Source organism: Rhinoderma darwinii, chromosome 4, assembly GCF_050947455.1.
Source record: "Rhinoderma darwinii isolate aRhiDar2 chromosome 4, aRhiDar2.hap1, whole genome shotgun sequence".
NCBI lineage: Eukaryota > Metazoa > Chordata > Amphibia > Anura > Rhinodermatidae > Rhinoderma > Rhinoderma darwinii.
Window position 1 is genome coordinate 308870976 of NC_134690.1, and position 12635 is coordinate 308883610.

The 12635-nt window shown below is 50.5% G+C and overlaps 2 protein-coding genes across 2 annotated transcripts in view; one reads left to right on the forward strand and one right to left on the reverse strand.

Annotated features, from left to right (window-relative positions):
- LOC142759926 (histone H3-like centromeric protein A) overlaps positions 1-12635 on the reverse strand; it is a 240708-nt gene that overhangs the window by 78585 nt on the left and 149488 nt on the right. The gene's annotated exons all lie outside the window — the stretch shown is intronic.
- LOC142758989 (histone H3-like centromeric protein A) lies at positions 1472-11149 on the forward strand. Its single transcript, XM_075860762.1, has 4 exons — positions 1472-1754; positions 9035-9136; positions 10834-10970; positions 11039-11149. Exons 2-4 carry the CDS (start codon positions 9052-9054, stop codon positions 11147-11149), a joined length of 333 nt encoding a protein of 110 aa, XP_075716877.1. The 5' UTR covers positions 1472-1754; positions 9035-9051.

Sequence of the window (12635 nt, forward strand, 5' to 3'; positions counted from 1 at the left end):
GTCATCCATAGCTCCGTGTTATCCATAGCTCCGTGTTATCCATAGCTCCGTGTTATCTATAGCTCCGTGTTATTCATAGCTCCGTGTCATCCATAGCTCCGTGTTATCCATAGCTCCGTGTTATCCATAGCTCCGTGTTATCCATAGCTCCGTGTTATCTATAGCTCCGTGTCATCCATAGCTCCGTGTTATCTATAGCTCCGTGTCATCCATAGCTCCGTGTCATCCATAGCTCCGTGTCATCCATAGCTCCGTGTCATCCATAGCTCCGTGTTAGCCATAGCTCCGTGTCATCCATAGCTCCGTGTTATCCATAGCTCCGTGTGACCGGAGCAAACGAGCAGATATGTCCTAAATGTCAGGTAGATTGGGGTTCCACCTCTGGGACCCGCATTCACTACTATGGGAGTTACGGAAACAGATCAGACAAAGCCGGAGGTGGGACCCTCATCTATCTGACATCCTATGGATACGTCATAAATGTGTCTGATGGGAAGACCCCTTTAATGAGTATATCAGTAATAGTATAACTAGCAAGTACCAGCCGCTACCCCTCCCCCCTCATTGCAACACCAAGTAAGGCCCCATGCAGACGACCGTATTTTCATCTATCCCAAAAAACTGTCCATATTGCATCGGTATATAAGGATCCGTAAAAAAAAAGAGGGAGGATGCAAATGATGTCATCAGCATGTTGCATAGCAACGCTTCCATAAATACGGTCAGAGTACGGATGCGTATCCATAGCCGCCCGTATTTACGGAAGCGCCCATAGACTTCTATGGGAGAGTCCCTGCTGTAATTACTGATGAAAAATATGGTCGCGTGCGTGGGGCATAAGAAACTGCAGCTGCATCCCCCTCCTCCCTGTTTACAGTTTTTCACTAGATGGAACTTGCACGATCAACGATGTATCCAGTGAGTCGGCGCTCATTTACACGAGCCGACGCACGCTGTACGGGGATGAGCGATGGTTAATACGATGGTCCGTGCTCGTACATTTTACGTATTGTCGGCAGCACATCCCCTGTTTGTACGCTGTGGACAACGAGGATTTTTTGGGACGCATAAAAAATGTGATCAGCTGACCAATCAGTGCTATTTATCGTCTGATCGTCGCTGCCCGTGATCGAAAACAAGCGCTCGTATGATTATCGGCATTGGTAAAGGGGTCTTAATGTAAAAGGTGTTTTTTTTTATATCACAACGTTTCTAAGCATTTTCTATAGAACTTGATAGAAACCCATCGAGCCTAAAATAGACCCATCCTGGAACCCAGGGGTATAAACAGGCTTTTCTTTACAGCCCGAGGTCTTAATGACGTCATTGAGACCGCGCGGTTATATTATTATTATAGATTGTGGGAGATCAAACATCAGGATATAGTTTTGTTGGCTTTAGCGATGGTTTGAACATTTGGTGTACTTCTTCTATTAGCCACAAGGGGGCGATACATAACCTGGAAGAACGCAGTGCGGGAGCCTTTTGGTTTTTCTTGGCTTTTATATTGTGGGGCTATTATATAATCTATACCAGTGGTTCCCAACCGGGGTGCCGAGAGCTGTTCAGGGGTGCCGCGGCTCATCCACGGCAAAAAAAAACATTTTTTTTACATTTTTTTTATTTATTTTTTGCTACAAGCTCCGCCCCCGACGTTGTAGCAGGCGTGACGCGCGGACGTCTGTTACAAGCACCGCCCACCGCTTCCCACTAGAAGCCTGACGGAGGGAGAGGAGCCATTAACACTGGGCAGGGTAGGTGCGGTTTTCTTTACTTTCTTAGCAGTTGTGTGAGAAATGGAGCCAGGGGAATGTGGGTAGTTGTAGTTCTCTCCTCTTATACCTCCTCCCTGTAATGTCCTCTGATATCCCATAATAACAGCCTGGACATGCTGGGAGTTGTAGTCCTCTCCTCTTATACCTCCTCCCTGTAATGTCCTCTGATATCCCATAATAACGTCCTGGACATGCTGGGAGTTGTAGTTCTCTCCTCTTCTACCTCCTCCCTGTAATGTCCTCTGATATCCCATAATAACGTCCTGGACATGCTGGGAGTTGTAGTCCTCTCCTCTTATACCTCCTCCCTGTAATGTCCTCTGATATCCCATAATAACAGCCTGGACATGCTGGGAGTTGTAGTCCTCTCCTCTTCTACCTCCTCCCTGTAATGTCCTCTGATATCCCATAATAACGTCCTGGACATGCTAGGAGTTGTAGTCCTCTCCTCTTATACCTCCTCCCTGTAATGTCCTCTGATATCCCATAATAACGTTCTGGACATGCTGGGAGTTGTAGTCCTCTCTTATACCTCCTCCCTGTAATGTCCTCTGATATCCCATAATAACGTCCTGGACATGCTAGGAGTTGTAGTCCTCTCCTCTTATACCTCCTCCCTGTAATGTCCTATGATATCCCATAATAACAGTCTGGACATGCTGGGAGTTGTAGTCCTCTTCTCTTATACCTCCTCCCTATAATGTCCTCTGATATCCCATACTAAGTCTGGACATGCTGGGAGTTGTAGTCCTCTCCTCTTATACCTCCTCCTGTAAACTTTCTCTGATATCACATAACATCCTGGACATGCTGGGAGTTGTTGTTCTTATAGCTCCTTATTTATTCCTTCCCCAGGGGTAATCACACTTTCTGTCTGTGATGGTCCCTTTACTAGAGGGGCAGATGGTTATTTTATCGGGGGGCGGGGGGACTGAGGCTGATGGTGGCTTTACTGGAGGGGGCTGATGGTCATTTTACTGGGGGGACGGAGGCTGATGGTGGCTTTACTGAGGGGTCATTATAATGTGAGTGGGGGGCTGACGGTCATTACTGGGAGTGGGGGGCTGACGGTCATTACTGGGAGTGGGGGGCTGACGGTCATTACTGGGAGTGGGGGTCTGACGTCATTACTGGGAGTGGGGGGGCTGACGTCATTACTGGGAGTGGGGGGACTGACGGTCATTACTGTGAGTGGGGGGGCTGATGGTCATTACTGTGAGTGGGGGGGCTGACGGTCATTACTGTGAGTGGGGGGCTGACGGTCATTACTGTGAGTGGGGGGCTGACGGTCATTACTGGGAGTGGGTGGCTGACGGTCATTACTGTGAGTGGGGGGGCTGACGGTCATTACTGTGAGTGGGGGGCTGACGGTCATTACTGTGAGTGGGGGGGCTGACGGTCATTACTGTGAGTGGGGGGGCTGACGGTTATTACTGTGAGTGGGGGGGCTGACGGTCATTACTGTGAGTGGGGGGGCTGACGGTCATTACTGTGAGTGGGGGGGCTGACGGTCATTACTGTGAGTGGGGGGGCTGACGGTCATTACTGTGAGTGGGGGGCTGACGGTCATTACTGTGAGTGGGGGGCTGACGGTCATTACTGTGAGTGGGGGGCTGACGGTCATTACTGTGAGTGGGGGGCTGACGGTCATTACTGTGAGTGGGGGGCTGACGGTCATTACTGTGTGTGGGGGGCTGACGGTCATTACTGTGTGTGGGGGGCTGACGGTCGTTACTGTGTGTGGGGGGCTGACGGTCGTTACTGGGAGTGGGGGGCTGACGGTCGTTACTGTGAGTGGGGGGGCTGACGGTCGTTACTGTGAGTGGGGGGGCTGACTGTCATTACTGTGAGTGGGGGGCTGACGGTCATTACTGTGAGTGGGGGGGCTGGACGGTCATTACTGTGTGTGGGGGGCTGACGGTCATTACTGGGAGTGGGGGGCTGACGGTCATTACTGGGAGTGGGGGGCTGACGGTCATTACTGGGAATGGGGGGCTGACGGTCATTACTGTGAGTGGGGGGCTGACGGTCATTACTGTGAGTGGGGGGGCTGACGGTCATTACTGTGTGTGCGGGGACTGACGGTCATTACTGTGAGTGGGGGGCTGACGGTCATTACTGGGAGTGGGGGGCTGACGGTCATTACTGTGAGTGGGGGGGCTGGACTGTCATTACTGTGTGTGGGGGGCTGACGGTCATTACTGGGAGTGGGGGGCTGACGGTCATTACTGGGAGTGGGGGGCTGACGGTCATTACTGTGAGTGGGGGGCTGACGGTCATTACTGTGAGTGGGGGGCTGACGGTCATTACTGTGTGTGCGGGGGCTGACGGTCATTACTGTGAGTGGGGGCTGACGGTCATTACAGGGAGTGGGGGGCTGACGGTCATTACTGTGTGTGCGGGGGCTGACGGTCAGTACTGTGAGTGGGGGGGCTGACGGTCATTACTGTGTGTGCGGGGGCTGACGGTCATTACTGTGAGTGGGGGGCTGACGGTCATTACTGTGAGTGGGGGGGCTGACGGTCATTACTGTGAGTGGGGGGGCTGACGGTCATTACTGTGAGTGGGGGGGCTGACGGTCATTACTGTGAGTGGGGGGGCTGACGGTCATTACTGTGAGGGGGGGCTGACGGTCATTACTGTGAGTGGGTGGCTGACGGTAATTACTTTGAGTGGGGGGCTGACGGTCATTACTGTGAGTGGGGGGCTGACGGTCATTACTGTGAGTGGGGGGCTGACGGTCATTACTGGGAGTGGGGGGCTGACGGTCATTACTGTGTGTGGGGGGCTGACGGTCATTACTGGGAGTGGGGGGCTGACGGTCATTACTGGGAGTGGGGGGCTGACGGTCATTACTGTGAGTGGGGGGCTGACGGTCATTACTGTGAGTGGGGGGCTGACGGTCATTACTGTGTGTGCGGGGGCTGACGGTCATTACTGTGAGTGGGGGGGCTGACGGTCATTACTGTGTGTGCGGGGGCTGACGGTCAGTACTGTGAGTGGGGGGCTGACGGTCATTACTGTGAGTGGGGGGCTGACGGTCAGTACTGTGTGTGGGGGGCTGACGGTCATTACTGTGAGTGGGGGGCTGACGGTCATTACTGGGAGTGGGGGGCTGACGGTCATTACTGGGAGTGGGGGGCTGACGGTCATTACTGTGAGTGGGGGGCTGACGGTCATTACTGTGAGTGGGGGGCTGACGGTCATTACTGGGAGTGGGGGGCTGACGGTCATTACTGTGAGTGGGGGGCTGACGGTCATTACTGGGAGTGGGGGGCTGACGGTCATTACTGGGAGTGGGGGGCTGACGGTCATTACTGTGAGTGGGGGGCTGACGGTCATTACTGGGAGTGGGTGGCTGACGGTCATTACTGTGAGTGGGGGGGCTGACGGTCATTACTGTGAGTGGGGGGCTGACGGTCATTACTGTGAGTGGGGGGGCTGACGGTCATTACTGTGAGTGGGGGGGCTGACGGTTATTACTGTGAGTGGGGGGGCTGACGGTCATTACTGTGAGTGGGGGGGCTGACGGTCATTACTGTGAGTGGGGGGGCTGACGGTCATTACTGTGAGTGGGGGGGGCTGACGGTCATTACTGTGAGTGGGGGGCTGACGGTCATTACTGTGAGTGGGGGGCTGACGGTCATTACTGTGAGTGGGGGGCTGACGGTCATTACTGTGAGTGGGGGGCTGACGGTCATTACTGTGAGTGGGGGGCTGACGGTCATTACTGTGTGTGGGGGGCTGACGGTCGTTACTGTGTGTGGGGGGCTGACGGTCGTTACTGTGTGTGGGGGGCTGACGGTCGTTACTGGGAGTGGGGGGCTGACGGTCGTTACTGTGAGTGGGGGGGCTGACGGTCGTTACTGTGAGTGGGGGGGCTGACTGTCATTACTGTGAGTGGGGGGCTGACGGTCATTACTGTGAGTGGGGGGGCTGGACGGTCATTACTGTGTGTGGGGGGCTGACGGTCATTACTGGGAGTGGGGGGCTGACGGTCATTACTGGGAGTGGGGGGCTGACGGTCATTACTGGGAATGGGGGGCTGACGGTCATTACTGTGAGTGGGGGGCTGACGGTCATTACTGTGAGTGGGGGGGCTGACGGTCATTACTGTGTGTGCGGGGACTGACGGTCATTACTGTGAGTGGGGGGCTGACGGTCATTACTGGGAGTGGGGGGCTGACGGTCATTACTGTGAGTGGGGGGGCTGGACTGTCATTACTGTGTGTGGGGGGCTGACGGTCATTACTGGGAGTGGGGGGCTGACGGTCATTACTGGGAGTGGGGGGCTGACGGTCATTACTGTGAGTGGGGGGCTGACGGTCATTACTGTGAGTGGGGGGCTGACGGTCATTACTGTGTGTGCGGGGGCTGACGGTCATTACTGTGAGTGGGGGCTGACGGTCATTACAGGGAGTGGGGGGCTGACGGTCATTACTGTGTGTGCGGGGGCTGACGGTCAGTACTGTGAGTGGGGGGGCTGACGGTCATTACTGTGTGTGCGGGGGCTGACGGTCATTACTGTGAGTGGGGGGCTGACGGTCATTACTGTGAGTGGGGGGGCTGACGGTCATTACTGTGAGTGGGGGGGCTGACGGTCATTACTGTGAGTGGGGGGGCTGACGGTCATTACTGTGAGTGGGGGGGCTGACGGTCATTACTGTGAGGGGGGGCTGACGGTCATTACTGTGAGTGGGTGGCTGACGGTAATTACTTTGAGTGGGGGGCTGACGGTCATTACTGTGAGTGGGGGGCTGACGGTCATTACTGTGAGTGGGGGGCTGACGGTCATTACTGGGAGTGGGGGGCTGACGGTCATTACTGTGTGTGGGGGGCTGACGGTCATTACTGGGAGTGGGGGGCTGGACGGTCATTACTGGGAGTGGGGGGCTGACGGTCATTACTGTGAGTGGGGGGCTGACGGTCATTACTGTGAGTGGGGGGCTGACGGTCATTACTGTGTGTGCGGGGGCTGACGGTCATTACTGTGAGTGGGGGGGCTGACGGTCATTACTGTGTGTGCGGGGGCTGACGGTCAGTACTGTGAGTGGGGGGCTGACGGTCATTACTGTGAGTGGGGGGCTGACGGTCAGTACTGTGTGTGGGGGGCTGACGGTCATTACTGTGAGTGGGGGGCTGACGGTCATTACTGGGAGTGGGGGGCTGACGGTCATTACTGGGAGTGGGGGGCTGACGGTCATTACTGTGAGTGGGGGGCTGACGGTCATTACTGTGAGTGGGGGGCTGACGGTCATTACTGGGAGTGGGGGGCTGACGGTCATTACTGTGAGTGGGGGGCTGACGGTCATTACTGGGAGTGGGGGGCTGACGGTCATTACTGGGAGTGGGGGGCTGACGGTCATTACTGTGAGTGGGGGGCTGACGGTCTTCAAGTGGTTTCCGCCTCTCACCTCCCATTGAAATTAATAGGAGGCAGAAAAAACCTGCGGCGCTCGTTTGGTGCTTTTTTGTCTGCGGTTTTTGCATTCGCTTCAACGGCTTAAAAAAAATGTGGGAAAAAAATAAATAAAAAAAAGTCAAACAGCGCTGTCAATTCAAAATCTGCCTCAAAATTCGTAAATGAATTTCGAGGCAGACTTTTAGTTTCTGCCTTACAAAAAAACGTTGTGTGAACATAACCTAAGAGTGTACTGCTTGTTTTTCGCCATTTTTTGTCGTTTTGTAAACAATTTTTGGTAGGGGTGCCCTGAGAATTATTTTTTTTCCCTGGGGTGCCTCGAGCCTGAAAAGGTTGGGAAACTCTGATGTATACAGTCGTCCTGGTGTATCTGGCAGTTTTCTAGAGTTCAGTGTATAATCATTGATAGATACGGTGACGCTGACATCACGCCGGGCAGCACGTGCGTCCTCATGAATTATACAGGATACAGACAATATTATTAAAGAGGAGCCGTCACTTCTCCTGACGTGTCTGTAAGGCTCTGTTCACACGCAGTGAGCAAAAACGTCTGAAAATACGGAGCTGTTTTCAGGCGAAAACAGCTCCTGATTTTCAGATGTTTTTTTAACGACTCGCGTTTTTCGCTGCGTTTTTTACAGCCGTTTTTGGAGCTGTTTTCACGAGTCCATGAGAAAACGGCTCCAAAAACGTCCCAAAAAGTGTCCTGCACTTCTTTTGACGAGCCGTCATTTTGCGCGCCGTATTTTGACAGCGACACGTAAATTTAAGGCTCGTGCGAACAGAACATCGTAATTCCCATTGAAAGCAATGGCCAGATGTTTGTAGGCGTATTAGGGGCGTTTTTTCAGCCGTAATTCGTGGCGTAAAATGCCAGAATTAGGTCTGAAACCACTGCATGTGAACATACCCTTATAGTAAATACCTGTATTCCCCATGAAATAACTATTCTGGAGCGTATTTTCTCAGATCTCTGGCTTGTGCCATTCCTCTGTGGTTCCTCCTAGAAATGTATGTATTAATAGATAACTTGGTGTTGCCATTCTCCTCATCAAAGGTCGTGTCCCTACAGTCTCTCTGTCAGCACTGATTGGACGTTGTCAGTTTGTGTAGGGACACACCCCCAACTGGTAACACACAGCTGTCAATTCTTACATTTCCAGGAGGAATAACAGAGAAACGGCACAAAGCAGAGAGTCCTAAGAAAAGTTGCGCACTCGACTGAATGTTTCTTCTCCTCGTCTATCGTGTGTGTTGATTTTATACATTTTCGCTGCTGCGTGTCTAGAGATCATATGGATTATTAGATGTTTTATTTCTGTATATTTGTACTGCGTTGTTGCAGCTCATCGTCCTCCAGCTGCGGCCTTTCATTTCCATGACGACTGCTCCACTTTTCCTTTGCTCCAGTTTTAAATTTCCCACCTTTGTCTGGATTACGGATTCTCTGTAAGGTTCTGTGCACACGACCTATTTTCAGGCGTTTTACGCCTCGAATCACGCCTGAAAAGACGGCTCCATTACGTCTGCAAACATCTGCCCATTGCTTGTGGGATCTGCTGCGGGTAGCTCTTCTGTTGCCGCATTATTAAATAGATCATTGATGTCGCTGTTCTGGTAATTGATGCCACGAGGATCTATTGTATTCATTGATGCAGCGTGCGTTAATTACTGACATCCGGCAATCTCATATCTTCACCGTCAATGTCATCACTTTCTTGTCACTTGCATTGGTGGCATCAGTCAGTATAAAACCGCTCCGTTTATCCTACGTCACCTGTCATTCTGCTGAATTGTCACCGTCTCTTATCCGCTTAACTGATTGTATGACTCTCAGCAGCGTTTTACATCATCATGAAACCACCCCAGAAAAGCTCGTCCCGCAGGAAGTCGGCGCAGCCACAGAAGAAACCTGCAGCTCCTCCTCAATCTCCGCCAAGTAAGAGAAAGTTGCACCTTGATCATCTTATCACTCTCATTATATATTTTATTTTAAAAATGAATTCCAGATAACCTCGGGTCGTGTAATACTAGATTGTAATCCGTTTCTCAGCTTTATATCTTAGAGGGTTCGTTTCTATGCAGGTAAAAATCTGTTACTTACCGAAATTTCTGTAGCACAAGGCCGCCACTAGGGGGAGCAAACTGAGGACTGATTTATATAGGCACAACAGGAGCTGTATGCATGTGCACAATCGTCTCCCCCTAGTGGTGGTTGCAGGAAGCACGTTACTATATGGCTCTGGGAAGGGAATCTGAGAACACAGCTCACACCCATGAAGATATATTATGAAATGAGGGATCTAAGAATTTCCAACCTGCAGTCCGACCGCTCTATTCATTCCCTATGGGATCGACGGAAATAGTCAAGTTTGACTGCTCCTTGCCCAATTATGCACTCTGCCGTGAGCGGCTCCGCGCAGGCAGGCGCGATGTTGTGACGTCAATTTCTGAGCCTTTTTTCTACTCCGTTTATGCAGCGTGTGGATGAGACGTGTTTTATCTCATCCACTTTGCTGCTACTGTATTATGCTGCCGATTCTTCCGCATTATAATACAGGTATACGCCGTATTTACGCAATGTGTGAACTGACTCTAACCCCTCCACCCCCCCCCCCCACCAGTCCCCGCAAAGATGTTCTTGCATCAAACCGGTCCTCGGTGCAAAATAGGTTGGGGACCACTGCCATAGAGAATGACTTGAGTGACCACCACTCTGGGACCCGCACTCTTGTTAACAACCCGCAGCGATCCGGCATTTATCACCTATCTTGTGGATAGGTGAAAAATTATTTTCGTGGTACAACCCCTTTAATCAGGTATCAATGGGACTTGATGGACCCCAAATTATCAGTCATAGAAAAGTATCTAAAATTTGAACGTCCACATTTATATCCTTTTTAGGTCCAACATTCTGTGCTGATTAATTTCTTAATGTCGTTTTACAGCAGTGTGAGCACAGTTTTCTGAAACGGAGCTCTAAATCTCCTGCGTAGAGAGTTACATGGTATAATTTTGTCTCCCTGCAGCCACCACTAGAGGGAGCTCACTGCATACTGTTTTGTTACCAAGTTCAATGTACAACCATATACAATGAGCTCCCTCTAGTGGTGGCTGCAGGTAGCATGTTATGTTTTAAATCTGTTTACCTGATGTTCCTTGGGGGACATTAAGGTAATAGGCCATGTTCACACAGGGCAGATACGCGGCGTAAAAGTACACAGCGTATTGGCCCTGGGCACCGGAGGTAATTCTGGCTGAAAAACTGCAGTTTTTCGGCTGGAATGTCCATAGAAGGTAGAAAAAAACCCATACTTACCCGTAGCCATGGTGACGTGTCCCTCTGATGTTCTGCAGCAGTCATATGGGATGAGACATCATCCCTGGAGGCCGGGTTGAACCCAGGAGCAGAGAGATCTGGGTAAGTTTGGCGGGTTTTTTTCCGCTGCGTCTGGATGAGATTTGTTTGAATCTCCTCCACTCTTCTGCTTCTGTATTACGCTGTGGAGTTTCCGCAATGAAATCGGTTGCAGAAAATCCGCCGTGTTTACCCTACGTGTGAACCCGGCCAGACAGTGAATTTCCATGTAGCGGGAGATTCATTTTCAGCTATGATTATGGATTTCTTTCTTACAGGTAGTGGGGAAACAAGTCACAGACCGAGCACACAACGAAGAAGACGCTACCGCCCAGGAGCCCGTGCACTGATGGAAATAAGAAAGTACCAAAAATCAACCAATCTGCTCATTCAGAAAACCCCGTTTTTCCACCTGGTGAGTGGATGTGTCCTCTGCGGCTGCTCCTCTTTATTGTCAGTGATATTCCCCTTTTATTCTTGCAGGTGAGAGAGATCTGCCTGAAGTATTCCCGCGGCGTGTTTTACTACTGGCAAAGCACCGCACTTATGGCGCTACAAGAGGTCAGTATCTCATACAATGCACTGTCCATGTAACGCATGGGTCAACCAGAGAGGGAGCTGCTCTTTGCAGTTGTTCACTACTCAGCCCCCGCCCCCTCTAACACATCCATATGCCCTAGCGGGACATTTGCATAGGGGTTGTGATGCATTGTGGGAGTTCCAGAGGCCAGACCCTCCCCCCCCCCCCACCATCACTCTAGCTAACAGCTCATAAAAGTGAAATCTGATCAGTCCTTCGAGCTGTGTAGTAAATTATACCGGGAGTGCTGTCACTTTAAGAGGGACTAATGCTCTTCTGTATCCACAGTCAGCTGAGGACTTCCTCGTGAGTCTCTTTGAAGATTCTTACCTCTTCAGTCACCAGGCCAATAGGGGCACTCTCTTTGTGAAGGACATGCAGCTCGCACGGAGAATCCGAGGCATCCCGTATGAACTGTGATAACGCTGCCGTTTTATCTCTCAAGATTTGATGAAGAATGATCACGTGTAAATAGTGTTATATTAATGGAGAAAATCTATTGGGAAATACAAGTTTTACCATTGCATAAAAGATCCAGTTTGGAAGAGTAAACCGGCTTTAGCGCCCCCTCCTGACACTGGTTACAGTGGAGGTTTTTTCTTTGTTTTATCTGTTCATGGGAAAGTTGTTACAACCAATATGGCTGCCACTGCAGTTTGCAGGGTGGTAGTGCAGTCGTTTTTCTGTCCAGCTATGTAATGGGTTGTAGGGGTCCAGGATGTAGCACAGAAAATGACCACAAGGCGGCACTGCTGGACAAAACCGCTAACAAAGACGCTGGACACAATCGCTAATGAAACCTGATCTGGCCGACCTTCTAATTGTTCTTCTGAGTTTATGATCCGCTTCCTGTTTTTATTCTGTGAAGATTTGTTAATTTTTTCAAATAAAAAAAAATGTATATTATAACTTTGATCTTCATCATTTTAGACTAATCTTCATAAGGGCTTGGATATGATCAATGACTCCAGCTTCGCTGTAGTTCAATACTCTTGCTCTGTCCCACCCCCATTCTTTACACTGCAGCTATGCTTGTTCAGAGTGTTTGCTGTGTGGGTGGGTGTGTGGGTTGGGTCCAGAATTATTTGGGCAGTGACACAATCTTCATGATTTGGGTTTTGCTGCCACCACATTGGATTTGAAATGAAACAACTGAGATGCAATTGAAGTTGAAGCTTTCAGGTTTATTTCAAGGGGTTAAACAAAAATCTCCTGTGAAAAGTTTTGGAATTGCCACCATTTTTCTACATAACCTCCTCATTTCAGGTGATCAAAAGTGATTGGACAAATTAACATTACCATAAATGTTTTTTTTAATACTTTGTAGAGAATCCTTTGCAGGCAATGATGGCCTGAAGTCTGGAACCCATGGACATCACCAGACGCTGGGTTTCCTCCTTTGTTTTTTTTGTTTTTTATATTTCAAATTTTTTATTTTCAAGAAAAGAAATGGGGATACAGAAAAAAAAAGGGGGTGACATGGGTACAGAAAAAGCCCAT